General features: G+C 46.5%; 1 protein-coding gene across 2 annotated transcripts in view; it reads left to right on the forward strand.

Moving 5' to 3' along the window:
• The window catches only part of HM13 (histocompatibility minor 13), a 39518-nt gene that overhangs the window by 6582 nt on the left and 10777 nt on the right, over positions 1 to 22159 (forward strand). For both annotated transcript variants that reach the window (XM_089660215.1, XM_089660216.1), the window contains exons 3-11: positions 10930 to 11012; positions 11325 to 11413; positions 15875 to 15960; positions 18012 to 18137; positions 18247 to 18304; positions 20096 to 20179; positions 20309 to 20345; positions 20778 to 20880; positions 21910 to 21995. In XM_089660215.1, coding sequence (XP_089516341.1) covers positions 10930 to 11012; positions 11325 to 11413; positions 15875 to 15960; positions 18012 to 18137; positions 18247 to 18304; positions 20096 to 20179; positions 20309 to 20345; positions 20778 to 20880; positions 21910 to 21995 — 752 coding nt within the window. The remainder of the gene's footprint in view (positions 1 to 10929; positions 11013 to 11324; positions 11414 to 15874; positions 15961 to 18011; positions 18138 to 18246; positions 18305 to 20095; positions 20180 to 20308; positions 20346 to 20777; positions 20881 to 21909; positions 21996 to 22159) is intronic.

Here is a 22159-nt window from a genome sequence, read left to right on the forward strand (position 1 = left end):
CTTGCAGCCGACATCCACAGAAGATCTGTGCTTGGTTCTATGAGATGTTCCTTCAAATCTGTGTGTGGGTCTACCTAGAAGAATTGATGATGGTTTGTTTTGGTCTCACCTAATATTGATTGGAAAGGTTTCTTCACAGTAAGAGCTGTGGAAATGTGGAATAGACTCCCTCAAGAGTTGGTTCCCCCATTTCTTGGAGAATCTGGGGTTTCTGTGTCCCCCCCCCCCCCTTGGAGGATCTGGGGTGTCTGTGTTCCCCCCCCCCTTGGAGGATCTGGGGTGTCTGTGTTCCCCCCCCCCCTTGAAGGTTCTGGGGTGTCTGTGTTCCCCCCCCCTTGGAAGATCTGGGGTGTCTGTGTCCCCCCCCCTTGGAGGGTCTGGGGTGTCTGCGTTCCCCCCCCCCACCTTGGAGGGTCTGGGGTGTCTGCGTTCCCCCCTCATCTTGGAGGATCAGGGGTGTCTGTGCCCCCCCTGGAGGATCTGGGTTGTCTGTGTTCTCCCCCCCCCCCCCCCTTGGAGGATCTGGGGTGTCTGTGTTCCCCCCCCCCCCTTGGAGGATCTGGGTTGCCTGTGTCCCCCCCCCTTGGAGGATCTGGGGTGTCTGTCCCCCCCCCCCCTTGGAGGATCTGGGGTGTCTGTGTTCCCCCCCCCCCTTGGAGGATCTGGGTGTCTCTGTCTCTCCCCCCCTCCCCCTTGGAGGATCTGGGGTGTCTGTGTTCCCCCCCCCCCCCCCACCTTCGAGGATCTGGGGTTTCTGAGTCTCACCTAATATTGATTGCAAAGGTTTCTTCACAGTGAGAGCTGTGAGAATGTGGAATAGACTCCCTCCAGAGTTGGTTGTGGCCAGCTCAGTGGATTGCTGTAGGAAAGTCCTGGATTCTTTCTTGGATACACAGAATATAACTGGATATAACATTTATAGGGAAAGTTGATCCAGGGAATATCTGATTGCCTCTCGGGGATCAGGGAGGAATTTTTTACCCTGCAGGAGCAAATTGGATCATGCTTTGCTGGGTTTTTTTTTTTTTGCCTTCCTCTGGATCAACTGTGAGTATAGGATTATAACTTTTTTTTTTTTTTTTTTATGGTTGAACTGGATGGACTTTTGTCTTTTTTCAGTCAGAATAACTATGTAACTATGAATTTAGATATTTCATTTTGTGAATTGATACAAATAAACAGAAATCTAATTTTGAAAGCTTTCTTGCTTTACAGCATCTCTTCACACCGATAACTTTTGCACCGTACTGTACATCAGTCACAAATACAGGATTGTCACTTGTGGAAAGAGCTAGAAATTCACTTTCAAGTTTATCTTGCGTAACAATCAGGGGCGGACTGACCATTCGGGCATTGCCCGAGGGCCCAGGGTCAGTAGGGGGCCCCATGAGATGCCCCTGGTACCTTTCATAGGCTTTTTTGGGTGTGGTTTGAGCGTGGGTGAGGACACAGGGGCCCTATGATCCCCTAGTGCCCGGGGGGCCACATGAGTTGTCAGTCCGCCCCTGGTAACAATTATCTCCCATTTTAAAGTAGAACTATTAGGAAAACGTTTTCCATTTTGGGTAGAGTATATGTTGTGTGTATCTATGTGGGAACATGACGGATCCTATATCTTGTCTCTGTGTACGGGGCTGCTCGGCGGCCATCGCCTGCTTCTGACTGAGGCCAGTTACAGCATGTGAAAGGGGCCCTATGTATGTACAGGCCATGTACGGTGCATGTACAGTATGTAAGGTCGGGGTGTGATCCATACACAATCCAATTAGTCCCGTCTGTTACACTATGTATAGGCTGGAGGTGTCATATACATCTGATAGAGGGATTTACTTGCATACATTATTCAAGGGCGGAGGTCAGCGGGGTGCAAGCGATTGGGAAGGCTCAGGTTTCCCTTTCACGTCTAGAGGCATCGCCGAGAAATCTGTCATTGCACAGGTCCTGATTAAGGCCAGCCATAGATGGGTCGAAATTCGACCGATTTTTTTCATCCGAAAATCGGACCTAAGAATAATCGGCCGATTTTTGCTCTGTTAGTGGGTCAATGGCACCGGACGATTTTCATAGTTCCTCCCCTTTTTGGTGATTGGGCATGTTGGAAAATTCATGCAAAACAGACGATTTTCGACTCGATGGTCAAATCGTACGATCGTTTTTCCGAAAAGAATATGCGCATGAGCCGTGACCTGGAAGGAAGAGAAGTTTTGCCTGTTATGTGGGGTGAACTTTATGACTTGGTTGGCCAATTTTTGAAATCACTGATGGCGCCGTCGGATTACCAAGCAAACAACGTTTTCGATTTTCGGCCGAAAAATCGTTCAGGATTCTACCCTTGCGTGGCCTGCTTTAGGCTTCATTCATGTGGGTGCTGAGAGCCAAACATTGTGAATGAGCCCTCTGTTTATGCGACTTGTCACTGAATGGGGATGTGGGGATGTACCGACACAGCCGCACGTTCTGATTTGACAGGCATACGTGTGAGTGGCCCCGACAGACCGTGTGCGTTCAGGGCCCCGTGCCCACCCACAGTGTGGCTGCATCCCCGTTCAGTAACAGGCTGTAAACCGGCGACTCGTTCCCACGCTGTACGGGCCTCAGTGCCTGTGTGAACAGAGCTGGAGCGGTCCGCCTCTCACCGGTCACCTTGTGTTCCTCTCTCTCTCCGTATCACTCTCCTGTTTCAGAGCGACAATAAAACTGCGTGCAAAAGAACGACAGACAACAAGAAGTACAAAAACAGAAAAAAATCTTTAATTTGACCAAGATGATTGACAAAAAAAAAAAATTTCGAAATCATTGATGGCACCATCGGATTACCGAGTGAACAACGTTTTTGATTTTTGGATGGAAAAGCATTCGTAATTCAAACCATGTATGGCCTGCATTAGGGAGGGTTATAACCCCTGTCAGTCCCCCCGACCGTGTCTCTTTGGGGCAATTTTCATCACTTTCTTGAATCTCTTTGACATAAGAGAATGCGTGCTAAAAATTAGATATAAAATAACATATCATAGCTTTTATCTTAAATCTAGACAACCGAGCTCACCAATCCATTGTTTAGTTGCTGGGCATGGGAATGTTGATCATCAGACCAGATCCATAGACCTAGGAGAGGTGGGGACCGTATTACCGCACTTAGTGGTTGTAAAGTCTCAAGGTTTTTTATCTTGCATGAAGGTAAAACCCTTCTGTGTGCAGCAGTGCCCCCAGGCCCCGCAATACTTACCTGATCCCCATCACGTTCCAGCGATGTGCATGACAGCCTCAGCTGTCCTGGGTCTCTGCCTTCTCATTGGCTGAGACAGCAAGCTGGAGCCATTGGCTCCTGCTGCTGTCAATCACAGCCAGTCAGCAAATGAGAGAGAGGGGGTGGGGCCAAGCCACAGCTCTGTGTGTGAATAGACAGATGGAGCAGCAGTTCAGTAACTCACCTGCTTGGGTGCCCCCATAGCAAGCTGCTTGCTATGGGGGCACCCGACAGAAAGGAGGACCTAAGAAGAGACTGCTCTGTGCAAAACGATTACCCAGAGCAGGTAAATATAACATGTTTGTTATTTTACAAAAAAAAATTAAACTTTAGTATCGCTTTAAACACAAAGACATATAGGGGTTTATTTACTAAAGCTGGAGAGTGCAAAATCAGACTCCCTTCTGCATAGAAACCAATCAGCTTCTAACCTCAGCTTGTTCAATGAAGCTTTGGCAATGAAACCTGGAAGCTGATTGGTTTCTATGCAGAAGTGAGTCTGATTTTGCACTCTCCAGCTTTAGTAAATAAACCCCATAATGTTCATATAAATCCTATATTAAATATAAACCTTTAATGAGCATTTTAAGGAGAAATTGAGACCTTTAGTGGTCATTTTGAAGTTGGTTTCTTTTCACATTTGGTGGAGCACTTGGAAAGAAACACTTCACAATGTTACTTTAAGGCACATTGATTGGAGGACTTTTTTATGGACTGACTGTTATTTAATATGTGATTTATATGAATGTCTTTTATATGTATTTTTGTTGTTTTGAGTTTAATTTGTAGGTTTCTGCATAAGGAGTAGCGCCTACCTTTTATATTACATTTATCGGTGTCACTAACACTTAAATGGTTATTTGACATATACAGTAAATATTTGAATTAGTTGGCGCCACCTTTTATCACCTTCTACAATCTGTATTTTACTGTTTATTCCTTTGTGTTGCAGACTTCCTTTGAATCTGAAGTAGAAATCTTTCACCTGACTCAGCATTTACACCAGACAGATAATGATGTTGTTAGTTTGTATTTTAATTTTTTTAAAACGATTCTTACTTTGTATTCAGGTCAGTTGCACACAGGCATTATAATTTACTGATGGTTACTCAGGATCTTGTTGACCGAACGTCTGTGAGTAATTAAAAGTGCGTGTAAAGACCCGAGTAATGTTGAGTATAGGCGAGTAAATGTGCGTAAGCGTATAAACAAGTAAAATTCTTCTTCATTGCCAGTATTGTAATATACTTTTATAGGTCACGTTGATCCAGGGAATATCCGATTGCCTCTCGGGGGATCAGGGAGGGTTTTTTTCCCCTGCAGGAGAAAATTGGATCATGCTTTGCTGGTTTTTTTGCCTTCCTCTGGATCAACTGTGGATGTAGGATTATAACTTTTTTTTTTTTTTTTTAATTGTTGAACTGGATCGACGTCTGCCTTTTTTTCCAGCCAGACTAACTATGTAATACCCCCACTCAACAACTATGTTACTATGTCATTTAATATATTTATGCATAGACGAGTAAACACGCGTATATGAGTAAATTACTGCACTCAAATGTACATTTTTTTTAATTTTATTTTTGTTTTACTGCTCTGTACTCAACTCTGTATTACTGTTCTTTACTCAGCTGTGTGCATGGTTCCTTAGACCAGCCTTTTTCAACCAGGGTGCCTTGAGGGTCTAAACATTGCCCAAAACATGTATACAAGCCGGCGGGAGGATCAAGCCTGCCTTTTAGTTACACAAAGCCACAGGTTTTCGTTGTGCACCATGACGACCTTCTAGCCGCCAGCATCCTGACAACGGTTGCCTGCACAACATCCGTGTTTGACCCGCCCCCACCCCTCTCCGTCAGTGCTGGGGTCACATTAGCACAGTGATGGAGAAAAACTGAGGGAGAAGAGAAACATTGGAACACTAGTCGGTACCAGTGTGCAGAAGTGTATTTGCTTTGGAAGAATAAATCCCCTCTAACATTGGGTGTCCTACGTGTATGGAAGCTGCTGCATTATTTAAAACTATTAAAGTTTTTCTCAAAAATGTCTTCCAGGACAGCCCCTTGAGATGTAGAGCTCCTCCCTCCGGGACAGGAAACGCGTAAGTCCAGAACCTTAAAAGGCGGACCTCCAGACCTCCCTCTTTAGTGTTAGCGTTTCCTCAGGAAGGATCGGTTACACGTTCTAGGAACCTATATAGTAGCCCTTGGCTTAAGCGGGTGCTGCTGGCTCCTGTTTAAGTACCTCCTCCTTGCCCGACGCGATCCCTCCATTTCAGTAGAGTAGTGGGGCTGCGCTCCTGTTTGCTTTCCAGTCCTCAGAGGAGGAGGACCGCTGAGGGTGTCCAGCGCTACTGCCAGTGGCCGAGTCAGCATCCTAAATGCTGGGTGGGCGTCCGTGACTTCCAGGAGGCGGAGCAGCTGTGCTCCAAGCTGGTTAAACTGGAAGTTCCGGTGACGTCATCGGCGGGTGCCGGGAGACTCATGGTTCCAGTCTTCACGGCGGCGCAGGCAGCAGTGTTCAGGCGGCTGGTGCAGTGTGAAGAGACCCAGCAGGGGCTGTGGCTACCACACCACACCACAAGGAACATAATGCTGCCCCCTCCCCAGCAGGTGGACCGTGGTTCCTCAGGCACCAGCTCCTCTCAGGTAGGCTTGGGGACTTTTGGCTCCCTCTTGCTGAGTCCTGGGGGTTATCCAGGTGACAGTGGGGCACACTTCTGATTTCTCCCCCAGCACAGTGGTGTTTGGACTGAGGAGTCCGGGCTGATTATCTTCTGTGTTGTTTTTTTCTGCTCGTTGTAGGTTAAAACCCAGGACAAGACACAGAATCAGGCCCCCAAAAGGAAGTGTGCAGTTTGTGTGGCAAAATTGGGTTCAGCTTGGGAAAAGCCCTTATACAGGCGATAATCTTTTCGGTCCAGATCTCGAGGAGGCTTTGGAGCATACAGCTTATAGGAGTTTCCAGAGAGTAAAAAGAGAGGATTTTTCATCAGAAAACGCAGGTCCAGCAAAGTAAGAATGTTCAGCTCAAGAAAAATTGGACAGGGCACAAGAACAAATTTAAAGGGGGATCTCATTCAATCCTTCTCAGGGCCCTGCCAAGTCTCAATGACTCGAGCATCCCAGTGGGAGGAAGACTGGGGACCTTTTTACCTCAGTGGGCTTCAATCCCCTTGAACTCGTACATTCTGGACTTGATAGAAAATGGGTACAGGTTGGAGTTTGACTCCAGCCCCCCCACCAGATATCTGGTAACCAACCTTCCCAGCGATCAGGGAAAAGGCACAGGCTCTGTGTGGCCTAATTGGGACCTGGTGGATGAACGGGTCCTTACTTGGGTTCCCTGGCACTGGGAATGGGATTTTGTTGCCAAGTTTTCATAGTTTAAAAGCCCTCAGGCAAGTTTCGCCTTATCTTAAACCTGTGCCCTCTCAATCAATCTTTAAGGTACAAACACTTCAGGATGGAATCGGATCTTCTCTGTAAAAACATCTTTTACCCAGATTGTTTCATGGCTATGCTGGATCTGAGGGATGCGTATCTTCACATCCCCATTCAACATGCATGTCAGAAATATCTAACAATAGCAGTAAGGATTGGTACAGAGATCCACCACTGGCAGTGTTGGGCTCTACCTTTTTGGTCTCGCCTCAGCACCGAGAATTTCTATGAAAGTGCTTGCGGAGGCCTTGGCTCCTCTAAGAATGAGGTCTATTATGATCATTCCCTTTGTGGTATCATTGGTTAAAAAAGGGTGTATTCTGGAGATATTGCGTAGGTTGAGGTGGCTAGATTTGACAAGGATTGGATGTGGGCCTGAAAAGATAGTTCAGAATCCAGGGTTAGCCCTAGCACCCTGGCATGCAGGGATGGGTTGATAGTGGTGCTATTGATCCTGACCGAGAAATCAGTAGAAGAGGCCCGTGGGGGAGGAAATATTATGAGCTCAGTTTTGGATAGATTGAGTTTTAAGAAGTGGTGTGACATCCAATCTGATATGTCTGTTAGTAAATCGGTGATACGTGAGGAAACGGATGGGGTGAGCTGAGGAGTAGAGATAGCTTTGTGTGTCATCAGCATAGAAATGTTATTGGAAGCAATGGGAAGCTATCAGCTGACCCAAGGAAGAAGTGTAGATTAAGAATAGGAGAGGTCCAAGGACAGAACCTTGGGGGACCCTGACAGTAAGAGGAGTAGAAGAGGAGGAAGTAGAGTTGTAAGTAACACTGAAGGTGCGGTAGGTAAGATTCGAACCAACGGAGAGTACAATCACAGAGACCAAGTAAATAGAGGTTTGTTTTTTTTTTTTTGAGGAAGGGGTGGTCAACTGTGTCAAAGGCATCGAAGAGGTCCAAGAGTAATTGTACAGAATAGTGACTATTGGTTTTAGCGGTTAGTAAGTAGTTTGTGAGTTTTAGAAGAGCAGTTTCTGTGGAGTGTTGTGAGCGAAATCCAGACTGAGGAGAGAAGACAAGAAGGTTATGCTCAATCAGGTGGCAGCTCAGCTGGTTGTAGACTAGACATTCAAGGAGTTTAGAGGCAAAAGGGAGTAAGGAGATGGGTCTTAGGTTGCTAAGACTGATGGGGTCCAGTGATTCCAGCAGTCCTGCATAAGCTTTTGTTGGGAAGGACAAACCTCATTCTGGTGGCCCCATTTTGGCCAAAGAAACCATGGTTCTCTGCTGTGGAGCCTGGCCTTGGTTCCCCCCATTCCCTCTTCCAGAAAGGGTGGATCTGGTCTCTGAGTCCAGTGCTGCACCCTCAGGTGAAGACTTTGAAGTTGGCAGCATGGCTACTGAAGAACATCTCCTGAAAGCTCAGGAGTTTTCTGACAGAGTAGTAAGGACTTTGATGAACTGATGCAAACCAGTAACCAGAGCTATTTATACTAAGGTCTGGAAAAGATTCAACTCCTGGTTGCCAGATAAGGATTGGAGCCCTCCGGATATCCCAGGGGTGTTAGATTTCTTCCAGGATGGGGCACATCATGGCCTTTCGGTCAGCACTTAAAAGGTGCAGGCCTCGGCCCTTAGTGTTTTCCTTCAGGTCCCCCTCCAGCAGAATCCCTTTTTATATGGATTTTTTCAGGGCCCTTTCCAGGTCCAGGCCAGCGGCGGTCAGGTCCTGTCCAGTTTGGGATCTGTCTTTGGTCCTTTGTCCCTTTTGAACCTCTGGAGAAGTCTCAATAAAGTTTTTAACTCTAAAAACTGTATTTTTGGCAGCAATCACATCGGCCCATAGGATGAGTGAATTGCAGGTTCTTTCCATTAGGGAACCCTTTTTGTCGGTTTTCAAGGATAGAATTGTGCTCAAAACGAATCTTGGGTTTCTTCCCAAAGTTTCCTCCTCCCCTTTCATAAATCTCAAGATATAATTTTGCCGACCTTCTATTCTGCTCCCGCAAGCTAGGAGGAGAAAAGATTGTTAGGCCAAAAGGCTCCTTCCAACACCTATCTTCGTAGATCCAGAGTGTTCAGAGATTCATATTCTCTTTTTGTTCTTTTTGCAGGAGTGTGGAAGGGTTCCAATGCTTCCAAGTCCACCATAGCTAGATGGATTAGGATGGGTATCGTGGAATCGTAAAAATTATTTGAAATTCCGCCCCTGTTTGTTAATGCACACTCAACCAGATCCTTGTGAGCATCCTGGGCAGAGAGAGCGGGTGCCTCACCAGAACAAATCTGTAAGGTGGCCACTTGGTCCAAATTTTCTACTTTTTTGTGAGGCATTATCACCTGGATCTGCTTTTTAGTGAGGATCAGGTGTTTGGGTGCAAAGTCCTCCAGGCAGTAGCCCCACCCTAGTGGGTAAGTTCTTGATTATCGGCTCAAGGGGCTGTCCTGGAAGACGTTTTTGAGATAACCAGAGTTAGACTTACCGGTATCTCCTCTTCTATAAGTCTTCCAGGACATCTGGGATTTCCCACCCCAAGTATTGTACGGTAATGTATGTTTATGCATAAGTGGTTATGTTTTTTAGTGTCTTCCTGGGTTCTTGGGTAAAACTGAAGAGGGAGGCTTGGAGGTAATGGAGAAATGGAGGGATCGCGTCAGGCAAGGAGGAGGTAGGTACTTAAACAGGAGCCACCAGCACCCGCTTAAGCCTAGGGCTCCTATATAGGTTCCTAGAACGTGTAACCTATCCTTCTAGAGGAAACATGAATGCTGAAGAGGTAGGTCTGGAGGTAATGGATGGATCACGTCGGGCAAGGAGGAGGTCCTTACCTAAACAGGAGCCACCAGCACCCACTTAAGCCTAGGGCTCCTATATAGGTTCCTAGAACGTGCAACCAAACATACTGGATGAAACACTAATACTGAAGAGGGAGGTAATGGAGAAATGGAGGGATCATGTTGGACAAGGAGGAGGTCCTTACCTAAACAGGAGCCACCAGCATCTGCCTAAGCCTAGGGCTCCTATATCGGTTCCTAGAACATGTAACCTATCCTTCTAGAGGAAACACGAATGCTGAAGAGGGAGGTCTGGAGGTAATGGAGGGATCACGTTGGACAAGGAGGAGGTCCTTACCTAAACAGGAGCCACCAGCACCCACTTAAGCCTAGGGCTCCTATATAGGTTCCTAGAACGTGCAACCAAACATACTGGATGAAACACTAATACTGAAGAGGGAGGTAATGGAGAAATGGAGGGATCATGTTGGACAAGGAGGAGGTCCTTACCTAAACAGGAGCCACCAGCATCTGCCTAAGCCTAGGGCTCCTATATAGGTTCCTAGAACGTGTAACCTATCCTTCTGGAGGAAACACTAATACTGAAGAGGGAGGTCTGGAGGTCTACATAAAGTTCTGGGCTTACGTGTTTCTTGTCCCGGAGGGAGAAGCTCTACATCTCAAGGGGCTGTCCTGGAAGACTTCTAGAAAAGGAGCTACTGGTAAGTCTTTTTTTTTTTTTTTTGTTTTTTTAACATTTTAGAATGGGGTGCCTTGACTGAAAAAGGGTTGAGAAGCACTGCCTTAGACAGCAGTGCCTCTCATTTCAAATCACTAAAATACTTATCATTTTTTTACTCCCGTGTGCAACAGGCCTATGGGTGTAATTTCTGGTGTTCAGCTGTATGACTACTCTGTTTGTATTTACTTACTAAAAGACAGCGTTGCCTGAAATGTCGCCATATGGTTTTGCTTTTTAAAGTGGATCTTTTCCTATAACCACTTGATAAAAGATAATGTTCTTTAATAAGGAACATACATTCCAAATGTGTGCTGGAAATTGCCTCCAGCATGGTTCCTCTTTCTTCTTGCTGGAAAGCCCCAGAGCAGCAGGTAATCTTTAAGCCGTCAGCAGGCCGGCCTCTACAAATTCGGTAGTGCCAAAAAAATAGAGCGCAACTGAGCATGCGCAGCGCAGGGTGAGACAGTGTATTCCTGGATTTACATAGTATAGGCACTTATATTTTATATTCTGTAGCTGCAACTTAATTTTCTGACTAAAGTTCCACTTTAAAGAGTAATAAAATACGCTCTCGGTGCAGCAACCTCCTATCCTTTTTTGATTCATTTTGGTGGTTTGATGGAAACACACCAGGTTACAAACTATCGGCATTTCCCTGTCCCTAACAAACATACAGTGTATATATGTATGTATGTGTATTTTATACTTTTTTTTTTTTCTATTATTATGTATATACTGAGATTTAATCTGTGTCTTTTACCTCCGCAGATCTTCTCACAAGAGTATATAAATCTTCTTCTGTCGATGTACTTCTTCATCCTGGGAGTCTTGGCCCTAGCACACACAGTCAGGTGAGGAAGCATGCCCGACTCTTCTCAGGGTAGATATGACATCCGCCTCACGGGCAGTGCATGGTTTTCACTGAGCTGGCTCACTCTTGGCCTTGGGATGTTAGAGCAGAAAAGTGCTGCAAAGTGGTAAGCAGAGCATGACTATGTAATGAGCAGATATGTCTCTCCTTGGGGTACATACAGTATATCACTTCAAATAGTTGAAATGTTTACAGCAAGCTGGTTTCTTTTTCTTGTTTATCTGAAATGCATAAAAAAGGCTCTGGATCCCCCTTAACAAGCAACTGACTGTCTCCCCCTTTTCTTCTCCAGCCCACTGATGAATAGGGTCTTCCCAGAAAACTTTCCCAACAAACAGTATCAGCTGCTGTTCACTCAGGGCTCCGGGGACAGTAAGGAAGGTGAGATGTTGATAGTCTAGATAAACCGCTCTCTATTTCCCTGCCTTCTCTCATGGGCTCTCCTTTGTCACCATCTCTTCTTCTTTCTCTTCCTTTTTCTCACATTCTAATTCTCTCCATCTCACGGTCTCTTTCTCTCTCCCACAATCTGACTTGCTTTTTCTTTTGCTCTTTAGCTTGCTTGCTGTTGCTACATTTATCTATCCATCTTTCTCTTTCTTTTCCTTTTCTTTTTCCTTGTGCGCGCTGGCTTTCTCTCCTCGTGCGCGCTGGCTTTCTCTCCTCGTGCGCGCTGGCTTTCTCTCCTCGTGCGCGCTGGCTTTCTCTCCTCGTGCGCGCTTGCTTTCTCTCCTCGTGCGCGCTTGCTTTCTCTCCTCGTGCGCGCTTGCTTTCTCTCCTCGTGCGCGCTTGCTTTCTCTCCTCGTGCGCGCTTGCTTTCTCTCCTCGTGCGCGCTTGCTTTCTCTCCTCGTGCGCGCTTGCTTTCTCTCCTCGTGCGCGCTTGCTTTCTCTCCTCGTGCGCACGCGCATTCTCTCCTCGTGCGCACGCGCTTTTTTTCCTCGTGCGCGCTTGCTTTTTCTCCTCGTGCGCGCTTGCTTTTTCTCCTCTTGCGCGCTTGCTTTTTCTCCTCGTGCGCGCTTGCTTTTCCTCCTCGTGCGCGCTTGCTTTCCCTCCTCGCTCTTGTTCTCTCCTTGCGTTCTCTCCTTGCACGCACAAGCTTTCTCTCCTCTTGCGCCCTGGCTTTCTCTCCTCGCTTTCCCTCCTCGCTCTCTTTCCTCGTGCGCCCTCTCCTCACTCTCCCTCCTCGCTCTCTTTCCTCGTGCGCCCTCTCCTCACTCTCCCTCCTCGCTCTCTTTCCTCGTGCGCCCTCTCCTCACTCTCTCTCTCCATGCTCTCTCTCTCTCCTTGTGCCACCTCTCCTTGCACTCTCTCCACGCTCTTTCTCTTTCCTCGTGTGCCCTCTCCTCACGCTCTCTCTCTCCTCGTGCGCCCTCTCCTCGCTCTCTCCTCGTGCGCCCTCTCCTCGCTCTCTCCTCGTGCGCCCTCTCCTCGCTCTCTCCTCGTGCGCCCTCTCCTCGCTCTCTCCTCGTGCGCCCTCTCCTCGCTCTCTCCTCGTGCGCCCTCTCCTCGCTCTCTCCTCGTGCGCCCTCTCCTCGCTCTCTCCTCGTGCGCCCTCTCCTCGCTCTCTCCTCGTGCGCCCTCTCCTCGCTCTCTCCTCGTGCGCCCTCTCCTCGCTCTCTCCTCGTGCGCCCTCTCCTCGCTCTCTCCTCGTGCGCCCTCTCCTCGCTCTCTCCTCGTGCGCCCTCTCCTCGCTCTCTCCTCGTGCGCCCTCTCCTCGCTCTCTCCTCGTGCGCCCTCTCCTCGCTCTCTCCTCGTGCGCCCTCTCCTCGCTCTCTCCTCGTGCGCCCTCTCCTCGCTCTCTCCTCGTGCGCCCTCTCCTCGCTCTCTCCTCGTGCGCCCTCTCCTCGCTCTCTCCTCGCTCTCTCCTCGCTCTCTCCTTGCTCTCTCCTCGTGCGCCCTCTCCTTGCTCTCTCCTCGTGTGCCCTCTCCTCGCTCTCTCTCTCCTTGTGCGCCCTCTCCTCACTCTCTCTCCACGCTCCCTCTCTCCTCGTGCGCCCTCTCCTCGCACTCTCTCTCTCCCCACGCTCCCTCTCTCCTCGTGCGCCCTCTCCTCGCACTCTCTCTCTCCACGCTCTCTCTCTCCTCGTGCGCCCTCTCCTCGCGCTCTCTCCACGCTCTCTCTCTTTCCTTGTGCGCCCTCTCCTCGCTCTCCCTCTCTCCACGCTCCCTCTCTCCTCGTGCGCCCTCTCCTCGCACTCTCTCTCTCCACGCTCTCTCTCTCCTCGTGCGCCCTCTCCTCGCACTCTCTCTCTCCACGCTCTCTCTCTCGTCGTGCGCCCTCTCCTCGCGCTCTCTCCACGCTCTCTCTCTTTCCTTGTGCGCCCTCTCCTTGCGCTCTCTCTCCTCGCTCTCTCTCTCCTCGCTCTCTCTCTTTCCTTGTGCGCCCTCTCCTTGCGCTCTCTCTCCTCGCTCTCTCTCTCCACGCTCTCTCTCTTTCCTTGTGCGCCCTCTCCTCGCGCTCTCTCTCTCTCTCCACGTTCTCTCTCTTTCCTTGTGCGCCCTCTCCTCGCGCTCTCTCCACGCTCTCTCTCTCCTCGTGCGCCCTCTCCTCGCGCTCTCTCCACGCTCTCTCTCTCCTCGTGCGCCCTCTCCTCGCGCTCTCTCCACGCTCTCTCTCTTTCCTTGTGCGCCCTCTCCTCGCGCTCTCTCCTCGCTCTCTCTCTTCTCATGCGCCCTCTCTGGAGAGTGCAAAAGCTGGTGCAGCTGTGCATGGTAGCCAATCAGTTTCTAACTTTAGTTTGTTCAATTAAAGTGGTTGTAAACCCTTCCATATACCCAGTGAAGTGACTGGCCTCAGGTTATTGACAGAGATTAAACAAATCCTCCTACATAAGTTGGAACTGTTTTCTGCAGTCTTCTCTTTTCTACGTCATTTCAAAATCCAGCACTTATAAAGCTTTGTCCGAGCTATCAGAAAAGGGGGGGGGGGGAGAGCTGGTGTTACACTCTGTAGAGCTCAGTGAGGAGAGCTCTGAGAGATGAATGGAGGGAAGGGACACACACCCCCTTCATACAGCTCACAGGAACAGAAGTGAGGCTGTCAATCACATACTATGCCCTCCCCTGTCACCATTTTTCTCTTGGTGTCAGGAAAACTTGTCAGAAGTGACTCCTGCTGATAACAGAGGATGGAGGCAGCAGACAGAAATGACACTCGGTGCTCTTAATTGGGACAAGTACACACTATAGAGGGAGATGCTTTGTTCATATTTCATGAGGTTTACAACCACTTTAATGTGCTAAACGTTCAGGTGTTTCTTCAGTATTGGCATTGGCAGGCTTTGCACTCGTACAACGTGACTGTCTCCGCTATGATTAGAACATGTCATTGTTTGATTTTATGCAGCAGCTAATACAAACACCAAGATCCGTTCACATGATCACTGATGATGCCCTGAGGAGGGCAACTTACAGGTCTCCAGCACTTGAATACATACATTGAATCTGACTTCGCTGAAGGATGCCTAACTCTGATGAGCTGAACCTTGGGGGGTGGGGGGGGACCTGCAAATACCTAGGACCAGAATCCCCTTGGGCGCCGTGCCGAGGCCGTACCTGGGGCCTCCACCTCTTAACAAACAAAGCCCTACTGCTCTTGACATTTTTACAGCGGCTGTTTTTGGCTTTTTATTTTTTTTTTCTACATCTAGCAAACCCCTCAGCATGTTATCCTATGTGCCCATACACACACAGACTGGAATCAATGTTTTTTTGGCTGAAAAAAACTCCAGGACTAGTGGCTTTCTAGTTTTTTAGCTGTAAAAACGCTCTAACACTAAAAAACGCGGTAAAACGCCATAAACTGGCTTTTTTTTGGGGGGGGGGGGTCATAAAAACCGCAAACGCTGGAAAACTCTGCTAAACACTAATGCAAAAACACTTAAAAAAGCTAAAAAACGCTCTAACGTGGCAAAATGTGGCAAATCGCAACAAACCAGCATTTTTGGATGTTTTTTTAAGAAAAAAATTTTTTGGGGGGGTTAAAAAAAGCTCTAAAAACCTCTACAAAACGCAAACACAAAAAACACAGCTAAACACTAAACAGCGCTGAAAAACTCACATTCTTAACGTGACTTTACACATCTAATGTTACCAGTATTCTCAAAACGTCCAGCGTGCATGAGGGCTAAAAACACTCTAACGTGGCAAAATGCGGTAAATCGCGGCAAACCGGCGTTTTTGGATGTTTTTTTAACTAAATTTTTGGGGTAAAAAAAAAAGTGAAAAAATGCCGCTAAACGCTAATACAAAACCGCTAAAAAGCGCTGAAAAACTCATGTTTACACAGCTAACGTTACCAGCATTATCAAAACATCCCGTGCGTGAGGACTAAAAATCCTCTAACGCTGAAAAAATATATGTACAATATATATGTAAAGCGCTGCGTAAATTGGAATAAATAAATAATTCTCCTTCAAGCGACAAATTAAGCCCCGGTTTACACTGCCGCAACTTTGCACAGGACTTGCGATGCTTAAAGTCGCATGACAGTTGAAAACCCATCTGTTTTAGTTGTGCCTGTTCCAATCCATGCGACTCAAGTCGCAGGAGATTTGTAAAAAGGTTCCTACACTACTTTGATGCAATTTGAGTGCCTTAGACTCACTGGAAATCGCATGACTATGCGGCAGCAGTGTGAACATCCCAACTACATCAGAAGCAGCAACGCGTTTCATTGTACGCACCCCCGGAAGGGTTGGATGGTGTTTCCCAACCTTTATAAGGAGAAAATCTAAATAAAACGAACAAGAAGGAATATGAATCCTGTACAGGATACTATCATTAGTTGCATTTCACTAGAGTGGGCCTTTAAACATTCTTCTTTTCTTCTGTGTTGCAGAGGTATTGAATTATGAATTTGATACCCGGGATCTGGTGTGTCTCCTCATCAGCGGTGTGGTTGGGGTCTGGTACCTCCTGAAGAAGGTAAGACCTGGCACTCCGTAATGTTACAGGTCATCTGTCATGCTTTAGGTCAGTGGTCTCCAAACTGCAGACTAAGAGCCACGTGCCCTTTGCTTGCTATTATCCGGCCTTTGGGGCATTATTCCTCCCTCTGACATTAACAATGGGGTATAATTCCTACCACTGACACCAATGATGGGGCACTATTCCTCCTACTGACACCAATAATAGGGCACTATTCCTCCCACTGACACCAATGATGGGGCACTATTCCTCCCACTGACACCAATGATGGGGCACTATTCCTTCCACTGACACCAATGATGGGGCACTATTCCTCCCACTGACACCAATGATGGGGCACTATTCCTCCCACTGACACCAATGATGGGGCACTATTCCTCCCACTGACACCAATGATGGGGCACTATTCCTTCCACTGACACCAATGATGGGGCACTATTCCTCCCACTGACACCAATGATGGGGCACTATTCCTTCCACTGACACCAATGATGGGGCACTATTCCTCCCACTGATACCAATGATGGGGCACTATTCCTTCCACTGACACCAATGATGGGACACTATTCCTCCCACTGATACCAATGATGGGGCACTATTCCTCCCACTGACACCAATGATGGGACACTATTCCTCCCACTGACACCAATGATGGGGCACTATTCCTCCCACTGATACCAATGATGGGGCACTATTCCTCCCACTGACACCAATGATGGGGCACTATTCCTCCCACTGACACCAATGATGGGACACTATTCCTCCTACTGACACCAATGATGGGGCACTATTCCTCCCACTGACACCAATGATGGGACACTATTCCTCCCACTGACACCAATGATGGGGCACTATTCCTCCCACTGATACCAATGATGGGGCACTATTCCTCCCACTGATCCCAATGATGGGACACTATTCCTCCCACTCACCAATGATGGGACACTATTCCTCCCACTGACACCAATGATGGGGCACTATTCCTCCCACTGATACCAATGATGGGACACTATTCCTCCCACTGACACCAATGATGGGGCACTATTCCACTGACACCAATGATGGGGCACTATTCCTCCCACTGACACCAATGATGGGGCACTATTCCTCCACTGATACCAATGATGGGGCACTATTCCTCCCACTGACACCAATGATGGGGCACTATTCCTCCCACTGACACCAATGATGGGGGCACTATTCCTCCCACTGATACCAATGATGGGGCACTATTCCTCCCACTGACACCAATGATGGGGCACTATTCCTCCCACTGACACCAATGATGGGGCACTATTCCTCCACTGATACCAATGATGGGGCACTATTCCTCCCACTGACACCAATGATGGGGCACTATTCCTCCCACTGACACCAATGATGGGGCACTATTCCTCCCACTGACACCAATGATGGGACACTATTCCTCCCACTGACACCAATGATGGGACACTATTCCTCCCACTGACACCAATGATGGGACACTATTCCTTCCACTGACACCAATGATGGGGCACTATTTCTCCCACTGACACCAATGATGGGGCACTATTCCTCCCACTGACACCAATGATGGGACACTATTCCGTCCACTGATACCAATGATGGGGCACTATTCCTCCCACTGACACCAATGATGGGGCACTATTCCTCCCACTGACACCAATGATGGGACACTATTCCTCCCACTGACACCAATGATGGGACACTATTTCTCCCACTGATACCAGTGATGGGGCACTATTCCTCCCACTGACACCAATGATGGGGCACTATTCCTCCCACTGACACCAATGATGGGGCACTATTCCTCCCACTGACACCAACGATGGGACACTATTCCTCCTACTGACACTAATAAGGCACAATTCCTGCTAATTACACCAATAACAGGGCTGGTTGGGGAAAGGGGGCTCCAGCTATTAACCTCTTTTTTTACACAGGCTTTTATTTTTCCATATACACAGTTAATAGAAATTTTTATTCTTTACGTGACAAAAAAATATTGACCATGATTTTCTGGTTTTGACCTTTTTGATTCTTTCCAGCACTGGATTGCCAATAACCTCTTTGGTTTGGCGTTTGCCCTGAATGGAGTGGAGCTGCTTCACCTAAACAACGTCAGCACTGGCTGCATTCTGCTGGGGGGGCTTTTTATCTACGACGTCTTCTGGGTGAGTGCGGCGAGGGGCCGGTTATACAATACGGAGGATGAATGGGCTGAAAGAGAAACTCATTTACTGTTTTTTTTTTTTGTTTTTTTTTTTTTTTTGTTTTTTTCAGGTATTTGGGACCAATGTCATGGTGACTGTGGCTAAATCCTTCGAAGCACCAATAAAATGTAAGCATCTCACAGTAATTATCCATGTCTGTGAACATTCTAAAACTGACATTCTTCCATTTTCACTTTCCTCCTTGTTCCTCTCCCCCCCTTTTAATTCTATCCTTTGTCCTCTTAGACCAGGGGTAGGCAACCTGAGAGCCGAAGGACTACAAGTTCCATCATGGCTCTACAAGTCATAGCTGTACCTATCGGTTTTGTAATCTTTGCAATGCCTCATGGGAAATGTAGTTCCACAACAGCTAGAGAGCCGCAGGTTGCCTACCCCTGTCTTAGACACATCCATTGGTTTTCATCTTCCTTTTAATGCACTCTTTTTAAATATCTCTGAAAGCTAGGACATGACCGTTCCAAAACTGACTGCTAAGAGGCAGGATATACCCTTCCTGTAAAAAAAAAAAAAAAAAAAAACCAAATTAAAAATAAAATAAATAAAAAAAAAAAACAACAAAACAATATTGAATGCAAATCTGGGTTAACTCCGTGATCTTCTGGTGTGGCAGGGGTAGGCAACCTGAGAGCCGCAGGACTACAAGTTCCATCATGCCTCTGCAAGTCATAGCTGTAACTCAGTTTTGTAATCTTTGCAATGCCTCATGGGAAATGTAGTTCCACAACAGCTGGAGAGCCACAGGTTGCCTACCCCTGAACTAAGGGAACTGTCACAGGGACTCATCAAGAGTGCCTAACTATGCTCACCCTTTCTACCCAGCTCCTCCATTCACAGAAACCTTGTACTACAGCTGCTATGAATGAAACGTGATCTGTGAATGGAGGACGGGTGATTCAAAGGATTACATTTGGATTACATTTGATTCATTGACGCTGTAGTATGCAGGGGGGTGGAAATTTTTGAAAAAAAACAACTTGTCCGGGGACTAAATCGGGACCCCAATCTCATTACAATCTACTTGTCCTGCTAAAAAAAAAAGTTTTTTAACCCCTTGGCGCCGGTGCCTCCCGGTCCTTTAAGGGTTTCAGGAGGTGGGGGCAGGATTTAGGGTCATGTAACCGCTGTGACACGCCCTCACGGCAGTCACATGATCGGGAAAGGTCCGGATCGAAAGAGGAGATCGGGACCTTTCCGTGAGTACCGGGCATGTGTGCTGGGAGCGTGCACGGCGCGTGCTCTCAGCACATATGTTTTTTTTTTTTTGTTTTTTTTTTTAATAGAATGCAAATGTGCGGCCGCTCAGTGTCTAGGCCCAGATGCCAGGAGGTCGCACATTGGCGTTCGGCCAGCGCCAAGAGGTTAACCAAAACAGTATTTAAATCGGAGGGGATTTTAGGAATGTTGGGGGCTTTTAAAAACAATTTGTATCGGCAGACCCCATGCATCCAGCAATACGAATCCAACATCCCTGAGTATGGCTTTTGTGAATGGAGGGGTAGAAAAGGGCGATTATAGACAGGAACGTTTAATGTGTGCCTGTGATAGCTTCCTTATTTCTGTTCACCCCCCAACACACCAAACGATTGTGGGGGAAGCATCAAAGGAAGAAGATTTCTGCTAGGTGAGGACACAGCAGCACAAGGGACATATTTCAGTGAAGGTAAGTAATGTCCCTTATGGTTATTATTTTTAAGTAAATTTAGACTTTCAATAAATCTTTCTAAATTCCTGTCTAGGGAGTTCCTGAAATCTTTTGACTTTTTTTTTTTTAATTTTTGTATTTTGTTTTGGGTTCTTTTTTGTATTTTTTTTTTTTTTCTTTTGTTCAGGCCTGCTTCACCCCTCTAGCTTTGCCTTCTCTTCACCCTATTTTCCCCATTTTTCTTTTTTTCCCTCAGTGGTCTTTCCACAGGACCTATTGGAAAAGGGACTTGAAGCCAATAATTTTGCTATGTTGGGACTTGGGGACATCGTCATTCCAGGTACGGCTCTTCTATGGCTTTAGGCTGCAAAGTCCAAAATGTTTGATTCTGACTAGTTGGAAACCATCCATGCTGATCAATCAGTGTTTGCAGCTTTTTTTTTACTATACATTTGTTTCATCTTTTCAGGGATCTTCATTGCTTTGCTGCTCCGTTTTGATATCAGGTGAGTATAGAACCTGGGTGTGTGCACTGTTGTGTCCTCACTAACTAAAAGAGGGGACCAACATTTCCTTGGTTCTGATAATGCATTGGTATTCTGGTGATACAAGAAAGCCAAATAATGGGTACCTTTAATAAAGATTTGTTGTGGTTTGTTTCTTTTTCTTCCTTTTTACTGTTCAAAATTTTATTTTAGCCCAAGGAAGAAATCTACAGATAACCTGAGTTACTTTCTTAAACATTTACAAAACCATATAAACCTTTTATGCATTTTTTTTTTTGTAGTCAATCCCTGCATGGTATGGAGGAGTGTTAAAATGTGTTATAAGGAGTTTACTTGGTGCAGGGGAACCATGGCTTAAATAGCTGATATGTCTATCATTTAAAGTAAAGCCTGTTGTTTTTTTTTTTTTTGTTTTTTTTGTTTTTTTTACAGCTTAAAGAAGAACTCCCACACATACTTCTATACCAGCTTTTTGGCGTACATCTTTGGTTTGGCCCTCACCATCTTTGTGATGCACACCTTCAAACATGCTCAGGTGAGACTAATCGATTCATCTGGAATTCTGTCAAGTTGGACTTCAGGCAGTCCGCTAAATACACAGATAAAATATATAGACGGGAGTTAGTCAAATGCCAAAGAATCTGTATTTCTGTCCATCCGGTCCCCGCTCTTCACAGCCCTATCTGGCTGGGAAAGAGACATTGTGTGGTTTTGTTTTGTGTTTTTTTTGTTTTGTGTTTTTTTTGTTTTGTGTTTTTTTTGTTTTGTGTTTTTTTTGTTTTGTGTTTTTTTTTGTTTTGTGTTTTTTTTGTTTTGTGTTTTTTTTGTTTTGTGTTTTTTTGTTTTGCTTTTTAGTTTAGTTTTTTTTTTTTTGTTTTGTTTGTTTTTTTGCTGTAGTAAAGAATACTTCCAGGTCTTGTCCTTCTCCCAGCCTGTGATTGGATAATGAAGGAGAAGCAGAAGACCAGTGGGCTTGTTCTTGTCATTCTGTTACCTTCAGCTATCATCGTCCCTTGTTAGCACATGAGCATTGCAGCACAGCTTATTGGTGCCATATGCTGCCTTTTCCTCTGCTGTTAAAAAAAAAAAACTGCAAGAGGTTGATACTAAGTCACATTCAGGTATTGCATTGAAGTATGTGTGTTTTTTTTTTTTTTGTTTTTTGTTTTTTTTTTTTTGCTGGTACCGAAATTTTTAATTTGAGAGTTGTAAAGACAACAAAACAATTGGTCACCCACGCAGGGGATTCGCAACAGAACCGCTTATTGCAGAGATAGGAGTGGGATCTTATACAATGTAGCAGTGATTTGTAATACCAAATGTCAACCGAACGGTTACATATTTTATGGTTTTGGGATTTATTATTTATATGTGTGTATATACATATCTATATCTGCTTGGATTTTCAATCTTAAAATCGTATCCATCATTTTTTATATTTTTTAACCTTCTTATGTTGTTTTCCCCTACAAACGTTTGTGTAAAAGTAACAAATCCTGTCCATTGGCTCATTGCTGCCTGTATTTGTCCTGTACTCATGTGGCTGTTCTCTGCTCTTCCACAGCCTGCTTTGCTGTACCTGGTCCCGGCCTGCATCGGCTTCCCTCTGCTGGTAGCGCTGATCAAAGGAGAGCTGACGGAGATGTTCAGGTGAGGATGGGGTTCTGTCCTGGGTGGGGGGGGGAGAGTAGAGTAGAGATTTGGGGTTGGGAGAACTATAGAAACTTTCTTCACACGATTCTGCCTCCTTTTTTTTCTCCTCTTCCTCTTCCTCTTCCTCCTCCATTCTCTGCATTTTGATGCTGTTTTATTTT

The sequence above is a fragment of the Staurois parvus genome, unplaced genomic scaffold (genome assembly GCF_062004578.1).
Source record: "Staurois parvus isolate SC_StPar_1 unplaced genomic scaffold, SC_StPar_1.0 ptg001214l, whole genome shotgun sequence".
Classification (NCBI taxonomy): Eukaryota; Metazoa; Chordata; class Amphibia; order Anura; family Ranidae; genus Staurois; species Staurois parvus.